The sequence below is a fragment of the Anarrhichthys ocellatus genome, unplaced genomic scaffold (assembly GCF_004355925.1).
Source record: "Anarrhichthys ocellatus isolate YVR2014 unplaced genomic scaffold, GSC_Weel_1.0 scaffold8, whole genome shotgun sequence".
NCBI classification, from domain to species: domain Eukaryota; kingdom Metazoa; phylum Chordata; class Actinopteri; order Perciformes; family Anarhichadidae; genus Anarrhichthys; species Anarrhichthys ocellatus.
The window spans coordinates 9949348-9961650 of NW_022280038.1; the positions used below are offsets into that span (position 1 = coordinate 9949348).

A 12303-nucleotide genomic window follows, 5' to 3' on the forward strand; every position below is an offset into this window, starting at 1 on the left:
ATTTGTGCATATCCAAAAACCTGTTGTTATCCAAGTCCTTCATAACCCTTAAAGGCAGGTGTGTTTCTCCTTTTTTTATTTTAGACACGCATCTCTCCTTCAGCTTTGCAAACTGTCGGCTGGCTGGTTTGTGTTCAGCTCACAGAGCTGCTCGTAAACAGCAAAGAGGTTGTGTGTCGCAAAGCGCCGCAAAACAAAAACCCGTCGAGACGCATATTCCTAATGCGATGCGTACGTCCAAAGAATGCTCATGAAACCAGAATAACGTCGGCATATCACAGAACGTCTTAGTCGGAAAATGCTCCATTCGGAATAAGAGCTAATTAGGAATAGCCAAACGGAATATGATGTTTACATGAATCATATCCAACTCTGAATATTGTCTTATTCAGAATAATAGTGGAATATTAGTGTGTAAACTTAGTTACTGTTGTTTCTTCATCACCATGAACAAACACATTCGTTTATTCTGACTCGCTCACTCACACACACACACACACACACACACACACACGCACACGCACACACTCACACACACACACACACACAAAATGTGGATTAATCCGCCGCTGAATATAGTCCCCAACAAAGGCACTATTTCCTCCTGTTTGTTTGATTTAAACCTACAGTGACCAGCTGATTTAGGAAATGACTGACTGAATTGAACCAATGTATTGGTGTTGTTAAAGATGTGTCTCTTCAGTATGAACCAATGGGGTTGGAGCTGAAAGCCACAGAGAGGGTAGGTGGCAAAAAAAAAAGAAGTCTCTATTGAACGCAACTATCTATTTTCCAAACTATCACAAGATTAACTGCTCATAATTACCAACCAAAGTAAAATTAGAGTAGAAACTGAAGACTATAAGCTCAGATAGTTGAGTGTGAGACGGCTGTTTCTCCACCAGATCTCTACATTTAGAAACAAGTCTAAAAGGTTAAAGGCTGCTGGCCTCAGAGGCCTTTTTTCTCTCTGTGACGGGGCTAAAAATACAGACAGAAAGTGCTGAGTCACGGCTGGTCTGAGAGGAGTGATGGGTGTAACTACTGCTCCCTCTGTCTCAGTGTTGAATCAGCCTGAATATGAACTCCTAACACATTAACTCATGACGTTGTACTTTCATATCTTTCTCCAGGTCTTTACTCACTCTACTCCACCTTCTTACTTTTAATCAATTTATTTCAACAAACATTATTTTCTTAAATTGGCATTATAATAAGAGGAGCAGTGACTCGTGTAATAAATGAGATAAAAAGCCACACGGGAAATTAAAAAAAGAGACTCTTCATCCCGACTGTGACAGCGTCTGGAATTAAACAGAGTTCCTGTTGATAAAAGCTATAAAGTCATTTGACTCAAGTTTTATCTCGACTACCGTTTATGACCATGAAGGCGTCTCTGTGCTGTTGTGATCATCACGGAATCATTTACTTACTTAACAATGCCAAATATTTGCTGATCGAAGCTTCTCAAATGTGAATTTTTACAGGTTCTCTTTGTCATTTATGATTTCAAATAAAAATATATTTGGGTTTTGGACAAATTATGCACTTTTTGACATTTAAAATTATATAAAAAAACAAATTAAAAAAAGAGCTGTTAATTAATTTACTGTCGATCGATCGCTGTCTATTCGCTCGTTCACATGCAGGTTTCTCTTCTGGTGTGATCTCTTTTTATTTATGCTCTCAACACACATAATTATCATTCAGAATCACATCATCTTCTCTTGCAAACGTTCTGAGGCCCGGTACCGGTAATCGACCCGGGAATTGGGAACCTCTGAAAATAACTACCCCCCCAAACCCAGCGCCCCGGCCCTGACCTGGACTGAGGCACCGTCTTGTCCACGAACAGGAAGATGGCCTTCTCTGAGGGCAGCTGGATGCGTTTCCTGATGATCCACATGAACTGAGCCACCGTGATGTCGGAGGGGACGAGGTACTTCCTCTTGTCGATGTCCACGATCTGCGACCCCGACACCTTCTCCACGATCACCTGACACAACGCACAGACGCCCTCGATTACAGACGTGAAGCGAAGCACAACACAAAGCAGCGTCTCAGAGGTGTCACTCACCGGGACCCGGTCAGGGTACTTGTTGCGGATTTTGGCTGATTCTATGCATCGATGTTCTGGTGGACAAAAAGCAGCGTTAATGTGATGGTTTTACACGAGAGACGAACCGGTGATGGACAGAGATCAATATTTAACAGCCGAGGTGAGAGATTCAAAAGGCAGCTGCAGAGGATCAAGACGACAACATCTCATCAATCCAGTCTCTTCATCAATAAAACATCAGCTCATCAACTCTGTGAGCAATCTTTGTAGAGGCGACTCTAGAACTGCAGAAAGACATTAGCAATTATTATTAAAGTTTCACTTTATTTCTATTTTATTATCTGAATTATGAATGAAAACGCTGCGTCATTGATTTTGAGGAATCGTTAACTGGAGAAAACTTAACTTCTTGCAAAATGCAGTTGAGCTTCTTAAAAATCTTTTAAAGACTTAATTACATTAATATGCACACCTTACTCCAACTGGAACAAAAGTTATACTTCTTTACTTCTATAATAGTACTTGTGTATGATGTTTGTTTTTCATCTATCCACTAAAAAAAAAAATTCCCCTGAATTTACTTTCTGATAATTAGAAAATTATTATCAAATCTTCTAATTTATATCACTTAGATTTATTTATGTTATATCTCATTCTTTATTTTAACTTTTTATTGTGATTATTATTATACTATCTTGTGTTTAGACTCATATATTTTATTGTAATTGTTATATTATTTCTGTTTGTGCAGACATACTTGGCAATAAACTGTTTTCTGATTCTGATACATTTTCTTTTTATACATTTAATGATGATTGTTGGACTTTAGATCGCATCTCTGTAATTGTTGTGCATGTGATAAATAAATAACTTGATCTGAATGAAGAACACCCTCTTCACATGAAGCAGAGGGGCTTCTGGGTAACGTAGTCTCAACACTGACACCAACAATAACACGTGGTGGAGATGCCAAATGCCAGTTTTTACACCTTTAACATTTAAAGCTGCTGCGTTTCAAAGCCCACATTATTGCTCACCAGCAGCATGTAACCTGTGCTCATCAATCGACATGTAAACGGAGCATTTAAGCTTCTTTTTAGAGTCTGATAAACACTGTCTGCTACCAGCAGCTAGCCTGTCAACAGGAAGTAAATGTAGATTATGAATGTTGAGCAATAACAATACCAGATATAATTTAGTTTTCAGATCAACAAATGCAAAGAATTGCTTTCTTTCTGAGTCTCAAATGTTTCATCATAATTAATGTTAGCATGTGTTCTACTTTAGACAAACTATGCTGTTTGAAGGAATCCTTTTAGGCATTTTAAAGCTAAGCAGGACATTTGTCTTCACTTCCGTGTAAACAATTTGTCGATTTATTGATTTAAAAGAAGAAAAAAAATCTGAATTAATTATATAAAATACTGAAATGTGAGATAAAACCAGCCTGCAGGCCCGCACTTCTCCTGCCAAAACAACGTTTGCTTCCTTCCTGTCAGGCCTCCAGTTTATAAAACATTGGCAGTAAAGTAAAAACTAATATTCATCTGTATAAAACAGACATCGCATCGTTTTATCCCAGCCGGATATAATGGAGGCTTTAGCAGCTTAACGTGTCAACATCCACCATCAGCCCGAAAACGGGTCGTCGTGTTGGGCTTGAAACACGAACAAAGACGCGATGGTTTTATATCTGCATGGACCCAACGCATCAGATATAAAGTGCAGATAGAATAACTGACTTTTGCATTAGCTGACATTAATATTTAACGGCTATTTAACGGCTATATTTAAAAAGCAAAGCCTCCTCTCTAAACAAAAGCCTGCAGGACAGGCCAGTCTGTGTCACCGACGTTATTGTGAAGGCATTTACTCAACTCTAAACCCGGATCTATTCACCCCATGCACATAAAGTAAACCAAACAACCAAACAAATATTTAACTGCGTGGACATTTATATATTTTTGTTGTCCATCAAAAACTGGCACCTCCCTTACCTAAGGAGTGATCCTCTTTGAACATCCATTTCATGTTTCCGGGGCTCTGTGTCGCTCGATGCAGCTGCAGATTATCAATAAATAATATATTTCTAAATGTACTTCTTTAAAGTTGTCCTCTTTTAAATTGTGACTGTTAAAATGGATGCACGGGACGGACACACAGCACAGCTGTTCGACACTAAAACAACAAACAACAATGTCCTCTTCACGATCAGACTACTGCCCAGGCGGTGACGTCACACCCGGACTGTTCCATTCCACCGCACACACGAGGGGGGGTGGCAGGAGAGAAAATGGGACGCTCTCACTTTTGTTACACTTAAATCATTCAAATCAAATACGAATATTTATTGTGGTGGGGATCTTTGATGTTTGCTGTTTGATGTTCAAAAGTCACGTTGTTTAAGTGGCATTTACACGGTGACCTTCTAAATTGGTTACCCTGATAGTTATATTTGGTCTTACCCACTGTGGAGAACATAAACACAACCATATCCGACAGCATCATGTAGCCAAAGGCTGCAAATAATTTATAAATACATTAGTTATATCACCGATTAATCCGTTGATTATTTTGCTGATCATTCAGTTACATTATTTTTATATAAAATAACAGGAAATGGGAGAAAACGGCCATCACAACATCCCAGAGCCCGACCATAAAGATCTTCAGTTTTCAGAGATATAAAAACATGAAACACTGGATATAGCCGGTGGTAAGTCAAAGTCTGCTCCCCCGTTGAAAGTGTTTTCAACACCAAAGTCCAATATCATCTTGCAGCGAGTCCCTGTGTCAAAATCTAGTTTTTGTTGTAGCTTACATTGTGCTAACATGGTTCATGATCATACATTAAATAAATTGTCACGATTTGATACACAGAAACCCTATAATAAAAGCCTAGTATAGTATACTATATCGTAGTATCATAGTATAGTATAGTAAACTGTTGCATAGTATAGTATAGTACACTACAGTGAAGTTCGGTATAGTATAGTATAGTGTCCTATAGTTTAGAATACTATAGTATTGTATAGAATAGGATAGTAGAGTATTGTAAAGTATAGCCTTGTATAGTATAGGATAGTATACTACAGTATAGTGTTGTATAGTATATCATAGTATACTATAGTATAGTCTGGTATAGTATATTATGGTATAACTTTTAGCCTTCAGTCTTCAGTGTGTATGCAAATAAAATGTTTTAAATCTGAATAGAATAGAAGTTCCAGTTATTTAAATTATTTTTATTTCAGTTTTTATTTCCCATATATTGGTATTAACATGAGAACAGAGAAGTTCTAGTTCCTGCAGTCTGGTCTGGCACTTCCTTCATCAGCAGGCTGAGCTTTGATCTGGTTGTCAGGCGGCAGCGGTTTCCCCAGATGGTGTCCTGTAGTGATGCCGTACGGCAGCGACTCTCGCTCCTCCCTCACTTTGGGCCAAAGCAGAAACCCCCCCTGAAAGCTGAGGTCAAACAGCTCACAGGGGGCAAAGGTCAAAGGCTTTTCTGCCAACAGTCCTTTTACTCGGGCTCGCCATCCGTCCAGCATCATGGCTCTCACCGCATGGGGACAGTGAGCCGGACTCCAGAATATCTGAGGGGCAAGAACCTGAAATCCACAGAAGTGCAAAGTGCCGTTCTGAAAAAAACAAGAGACAAATAAATAAGAGAGAGAGACAATTAATAACCGTTCACCAACACAGAACACATTTTAATCCTTGTGGATTATATCATTATATTTTGCCAAACAAATTAGTTTACAGCTGAGATGAATACAAGAGCTGCTGGAATCAGACCAGGAATGTTGTGATCATGTGGTATTTACCACACGTTCACCAGTACGCCCTTATGATTCATTCACAAGTACTATCAATTACAGTCTTATGTTCAACTCAACTTCTAACCCCTTATTGTCTTAAAGGTGCAGTGTGTAGTCTTTCATCTAGTGGTGAGGTTGCAGATTGCAACCAACTGAAACTTCTCACGTGTGCTAAGCTCGTAGGAAGACTACGTTGACCGGTGTAAAACCACGAATGTCCCTATCTAGAGCCTGTGTTTGGTTTGTCCAATGTGGGCTACTGTAGAAACATGGCGGCCGGCTTCGTGAAAATGATGCGTTCCAGAATTGAACGGCTCATTCTGAGGTAATAAAAACACAACAATTCTTATTTTAAGGTTATTAAACACTGAAGAAAACATTAATATTGCATTTCTGCTAATAGATCCCCTAAAATGCTTTTAGAAATATGCTAGGAAATGAAAATATTAACATCCGCATTGATGTGTTTTCATAGCAGTACAGTCATGAGGGCCCCCTCTTCATCTCTCTAATAGTTTAGCCTATTATCGGTGCTGATGAAATGATGAAATGCTTCTCTGATATCGTTGCTCGCTAAAGACTCAAATCAAGTGTATCATCTCAAATGTACTGTATGCTATATTGATTCTGGCACCCAACAACAGACTCTGATGTGGTTCGTGTTTGCCTTCAGCCCTTCCTTTGTTTTTTCCTCCAGCTAACACGTGAGGTAATAATAAATGAACAGTTGTGTTTATGTCGCTCACCTGTAGAGGCCAGAGGGCGATGTTGATGTCTCCATTGATCCCATCAGGCTGGAACATCGTCTGTGTTGCTCCAGTAGTGAAAGACAACATCGCTTTCTTATCCTTTAAGGAAACACAAAAATACACGTTTTATTAATACTATTAAACAGTGTTAATGATATATAATAGGTATTCATATGAGAAGTTTTAAGTGTTACCAAATGGCAATGTGTTTGTTTTAAGTCATCATTTTGTACATCTTGATTTGTTCATCAATTAAATAAATCAGAGTATAATAGTTGTTGTCGATACATTATATAATTTCTAAACAAATTATTTCATATTAAACAAACTAATGATAAAATAACATAATTTATAGCATTACTAATAATTTAAAAAAAAAATACATGAATATCGTTTCATTGTTTTTTTGCAGTAAAATAACTACTAACTAAAGTATGATTTAGTATTAATTTACCATTTCTTAATGCTGGTTCATATAAAGTGATATCCTCTGTGTATTGATTAAAGAGATGTGTGATGATGAGAGACACTGACCTTAAATACCCCGTTATTATACATCTTCTCCAGGGAGAAAGCGAAGCCTTGTGTGAGAACTCGGTCCATCCAGCCCTTCATGATGGCCGGCACACTGAACCAGTACAAAGGAAACTGGGAGAAGGGACAGAAGACGATATTTATCTCTTTATACTGTATTGTTTTATTCTTTCTTTGCTTGTTTTCTCAATTAAATCTGTGTTTTCAACACCGTAAAAAGGTTAAAGTTATAAACAAAAACACGGACATCTCCCAGATCGGACAGCACTCTGATGGAGACCTGTCAATCACAGTAAGCCCTGCCCTAAAGCATCCCCTGCTTTATGGTCTGTTTGACTCTAAATGGACCATAATGTACTAAATGAACATCATGCTGTATTGAAGAAGACTTGAAACTAGAGATTGAGACCATAACCTCATGTTTACAATGTTTACTGAGGTAATAAATCAAGAGAGAAGTAGAGTCATTTTCTCATAGACTTCTATACAACCAGAGGAGTCGCCCCCTGGTGGACACTAGAGAGAATGCAGCTTTAAGGCATTTCAGCATTGGCATCACTTTTCGGAATCCGAGTTTGCTGCCTGGTAGAAACTACAGCGATGTGAGTGACCTCTGACCTGGAAGATGATGAGCTCGGCCTCCTCTACTTTACGCTGCTCGGCCACGATGTCGTCACTGAGGCGGTCTTCCATCCAGGCGTGCATGGTCTCCTCTCCATACTGGAAAAGCGCCGGATTCTTCAGGTCACCTGAACACAACACACACTGTCAGAACTGAAAGGATATGTTTTTCTTTCTGTCAACAAATCCCATGAAAATACCAAACAGTGAATGTATCTAACACTTAGTGTGTGTGTGTGTGTGTGTGCACATCAAAGACTGATACTTCTTTTGTCTCTGCACTAAATATTCACTAGAGTGCCAAATGTGGATTAATCCGCCACTGAAAATAGTCCCCAACAAATGCTCTATTTCCTTTTGTTTGATTTATAAAAACTTAAAACACAACTGAGCTTTTTTGTAAAAAGTACTATTGTCTATTTGACAGTAAGAAAACAACAGAATAACACCAGCTTTATTCTTTCATTGCGTTAAAAAGACAACAGCATGACCCCTGATATCCAGAAGGGATCATATATATGACCTCTTGAAGCTCATTAGCATAAAGAAACAGTGACAGTGAGGTCACCGATGATGTCGCCCTGCGTGGAGTTGGCTCTGAAGTTCATGGCGTACAGGTCGGACACGAGGACCCTGTAGCCCTGCGACGCCAGCTCCTGCATCACCACATCACGCACCGCTGCGTTGAACGAACCCGGACTCTGGTGGGCGTACACGATCAGGGCCGTCTTCTGAGCTGTGTCACACACACACACACACACACACACACACACATATATATATTGAAAGACAACATGTTTTTTAAGTATAACACTGAGTAAAAGCAGTGTTTTTTCTAATAAATCATCCTTTATAATGTCAGTTTAGCAGTCAAAACTAACCGTTTGATTAATGGTTGAACACAAGTCTACAGTATTTGTACCTGCTACACCTTAATTTGTACTATAGACGAGCCCTAATGTTTCATTCAAAGTGCCAATAAGTGGGGTTGTATCGTTTATTGGCGGAAAAACTCCCTGTTACTAGTCGGACAAACACATTTATTTTCAAGCTGTTGTGTTCAGGTTAAAAAGGTTGCATAATGTTGCTTTAATTAGTGGATAAATAAATGGATTATGGTTTGGTTGTACTAAGATCTGTTTGACTCTAAATGGACCATAATTTACTTAGTGAACATCATGCTGTATTGAAGAAGACTTGAAACTAGAGATTGAGACCATAAACTCATGTTTACAATGTTTACTGAGGTAATAAAGTATTTATATGAGCAGAGATGGCAATAAATTGGTACCTTAAATCGGTCATTTGTATTTCTTTTTTATTATTTTAGCTGCAGATAGGGGAGGAGGATAAAACATCAGCCACAAAGATTTTACCCAACCTTAAAAGAGCTATTATTATAAAAGGTTTCTGACGAATCTCAACGCATCCTGATTTAAGCACTCATGAAGCCATTCGTTACGACTTATAAACAGAGAAGTATTGGAAGGTGGTTCAGGAGAAACAAACCCCGACATTGACTTCTGTTCCGTAAAATCTGTTTATATTTTTCTAAAAGAATGAACAGCAACAAAACCTTTGAAGGAGAAAACCCAGAATAATAATAAGATCAGAATAATCTATTGATGATGCAAACTAAAGGTGTAATCATTCTGTGATCTGCTTTATTTAATATAGATTATACTATAATATTTATGTTTCTATGATATGTTCTATTGCTGTGCTATACCTCATATTATGTATATGTTACTATGTATGTTACTACTATTTTACTATATTAAATGTATATCCCATACTATATTACACTCTGTGGTAAAATATAGCTGAGTACATTTGCACAAGTACTGTACTAAATTTCAATTTCGACATACTTGTAGTTTTCATTTTCTGTTACTTTATACTTCTCTCCATTATATCTACTTATCTACTTATACTTCTACCCCATTACATCTCAGAGGTAAATGTTGTTGACTTCACTACATATATTCTACACTTAAAGTTACTTTTTACATAAATATACTTACATGATATGATGCAGTACTGATAATTGTAGTATGCAAAGTATCTCAAACATTAAACGTTAAAATACTCTAACATGTGTTCGCTAGTGATAAAAACAAAGTATATATTCTGTAACAATTATCTTTGAAACAACTTTTTTTATATTTGTTAGCGAAACTTGATTTGAGTGTCAGAGAATCAGCAGAGAAACAGATTTATGACTATGATAGATTTAAAGTTATTAACCCTACATTTTGGATTGATTAATTGTCGTCACACTAATGATCGAACCACGATGATTGGCTCCTGATTCATTTGACCAACTTTGTTCACTTACAAGGCTCCAAAAAAAGGCAACAAATTTTGAGCAGAGTTCGGTTTGTGCAGAGACAACTTTTACATTTATAAAAATGAAAAACTGCAAATTACAATAAATTGTTATCTATTGTTATGAGAAACAGCAATTTTACAGTTTAAAAAACATTATGCAACATTGACGCATAAAAAAAAAGAACCGTAGATCTGCACAATCTAAATTTGTGCAATTTGTTTACAGGTTACGTGAACTTATTTACAAAAATGTAGCAAAGTTTGCCCAGAACTTGGTTTGAGTGTCAGAACAGCAGCAGAGAAACAGATAGATAAAATTATGAATGGATGAATTGGTCTCACACTTATGATCGAACAGTGTTTTCTGCTATTTGATTATGCGTTCACTTTCTAGAAAAAACAGAGCACATTTTGGCCAGAAGTTTGGTTTGTCTGGAGAAAGAGTTGTGTGTCAGAGCAGCAGAGAAACACATTTACAGGAAGTGAAAACAGTGGATGAGTAGAGTCTTACCCATGCTGTGTGTCTGCTGGATCCGTCTGCACTGTAGACCTGGTTCCAGGCGGCTCTTATAGACTCCGTGGGCTTCTTTGCGTGAGAAACATGGTTAGATATCAGATGGAGCAAATGTCTCTCAGAGTCAAGACTAACACACTGGAGAGGAAGAAAAAAAATGTCTGCTGTCAAACTGTAAGACCGGTTTAGTTGATTGTTTGGAAAGGGAGGAGTGTGTGTGTGTGTGTGTGTGTGTGTGTGTGTGTGTGTGTGTGTGCGTGCGTGCGAGGACTCACTGGTGATAAGATTGGTTTCATTTGGCCTGGAAAAGAATGTTTGGGTCACTTTCAAGGGATTACCCGGCGAGGTCATGTGCCTTAATAAACTCTTTAATCCGACTTAATTTCACCTCGTTAGAAGAAAAGTGGAGGAAGGCGTCAGTTTAGTAAAGCCTGAGCTGTTCTGTCTCGTCCCGTGTTTAATGTCACCTGTCACCAGTTCCTACAAAGCGGCTGTTGTGACTGACTGGGAGATTAGAGGAGAAAACCTTTCAAACACTTTATGTGTATATATATATTCCCTTTTCCCCTTATTGATTTTTTATTCATTTATCTGTTTTTTATTGGATTGTTGTCTACTGATTGTTTGTTTTCTGCTTTGCTTATTTTCTGTGCTTATTGTTTTTCTAAATTATGTTAGCTTAGTTTGAAGTAATTCTTGATCTTGGCAACAGATCCGTGGTACCATATATTCAGTAATTTATCTGACAAAATTATAAAATTCTATTCATATACAATTATAGAATTATTAAAAAAATATGAGATTGTATATTGATGTTGGAAAAGTATAAAAAAAAATAAGCAAATGAAGATAAAGGAACATTTTAAAAATAAATACATTTTTTTAAATGGCAAAGATAAAATATATGTTTGTATACTAAATAAAAGAGACATCAAATAAATTTAAATCTAAGAACAGGAATATAACTCAATAAAAATCAGTCTAGGAACATTGATTACCTTTATTTTATACCTTTTGAGGTCCATTTAGTAGCTGCGCTGGAGCTTTTGATTGTGTCTCGTGATCTTCCTCAACAGACGTGTGCCCTGTTGCAGATCTTCAAATGTCCATTTTATTTAACTTTTTAAGCCATCGTGGAGGCTCAGAAAAATTAAAATCTCTACTGAACATCTACAATTCCAAGACAACTGAGCAAACCACATCTGCAGAGGAAGAGTATGTGATACGATCGAAAGCTCCAGACTTTGTGGTGAGATTGTTTGATAAAGTTTAGTTCATGTCGCTTTCCTGTTTCATTGTTACAGTCGGTTCAGTTTTCTGCCTGAGTGAACGGAGCTGAGCGGATCAATCAGCCAAAAAACAGTCTTAATTTTCCTGGAATTCAAACAACTTAGTCCAACTTGAGAGAGTCGAGAACAAGAACACTTGGCTCCAGATGAATTCAGAGGTCCGATTTAATTTGATCTAAGCTGCAGTCAAAGTCTGTCTTTGTGAAACCGGACAGTTATTCTTTTTCACTCTATCTTAATGTTTTAATCTCTTCATCATGTGTGTTTCAGGCTTTCTGACATGAGGGGGAGGCAAATGTGATTGGCTTGTTGAATCACATGTTTCACAAAAAACGGACTGGGTTTTCTTATTTCACAGTTTGTGAATTGGTAGGAACTCTAGATA

The 12303-nt window shown here is 37.6% G+C and overlaps 2 protein-coding genes across 2 annotated transcripts; both read right to left on the reverse strand.

The window, feature by feature from the left end:
* Window positions 1-569: 569 nt before the first annotated feature.
* LOC116384147 (gamma-aminobutyric acid receptor-associated protein-like 2) lies at window positions 570-4288 on the reverse strand. The gene is made up of 3 exons (XM_031848576.1): window positions 4057-4288; window positions 2078-2133; window positions 570-1996 (listed from the first exon to the last, which is right to left on the reverse strand). Exons 1-3 carry the CDS (start codon window positions 4088-4090, stop codon window positions 1718-1720), a joined length of 369 nt encoding a protein of 122 aa, XP_031704436.1. The 5' UTR covers window positions 4091-4288; the 3' UTR covers window positions 570-1717.
* A 1003-nt stretch (window positions 4289-5291) lies between these two features.
* nqo1 (NAD(P)H dehydrogenase, quinone 1) lies at window positions 5292-10754 on the reverse strand. The gene is made up of 6 exons (XM_031848718.1): window positions 10627-10754; window positions 8353-8520; window positions 7782-7912; window positions 7164-7277; window positions 6627-6728; window positions 5292-5700 (listed from the first exon to the last, which is right to left on the reverse strand). Exons 1-6 carry the CDS (start codon window positions 10628-10630, stop codon window positions 5359-5361), a joined length of 861 nt encoding a protein of 286 aa, XP_031704578.1. The 5' UTR covers window positions 10631-10754; the 3' UTR covers window positions 5292-5358.
* Between the last annotated feature and the right edge of the window lie 1549 nt (window positions 10755-12303).

What these genes read in the sequence shown, in the direction of transcription:
- nqo1 (XM_031848718.1), bottom strand. An exon ending in CCGAGCTCATCATCTTCCAG is followed by an intron (nt 7,278 to 7,781) that starts GTCAGAGGTCAC and finishes CCCTTCTCCCAG; the next exon opens with TTTCCTTTGTACTGGTTCAG. An exon ending in ATAATAACGGGGTATTTAAG is followed by an intron (nt 6,729 to 7,163) that starts GTCAGTGTCTCT and finishes GTTTCCTTAAAG; the next exon opens with GATAAGAAAGCGATGTTGTC.
- LOC116384147 (XM_031848576.1), bottom strand. Translation starts at nt 4,090, where the DNA reads ATGAAATGGATGTTCAAAGAGGATCACTCCTTAG. An exon ending in CAAAGAGGATCACTCCTTAG is followed by an intron (nt 2,134 to 4,056) that starts GTAAGGGAGGTG and finishes TTTGTCCACCAG; the next exon opens with AACATCGATGCATAGAATCA. An exon ending in AGTACCCTGACCGGGTCCCG is followed by an intron (nt 1,997 to 2,077) that starts GTGAGTGACACC and finishes GCGTTGTGTCAG; the next exon opens with GTGATCGTGGAGAAGGTGTC.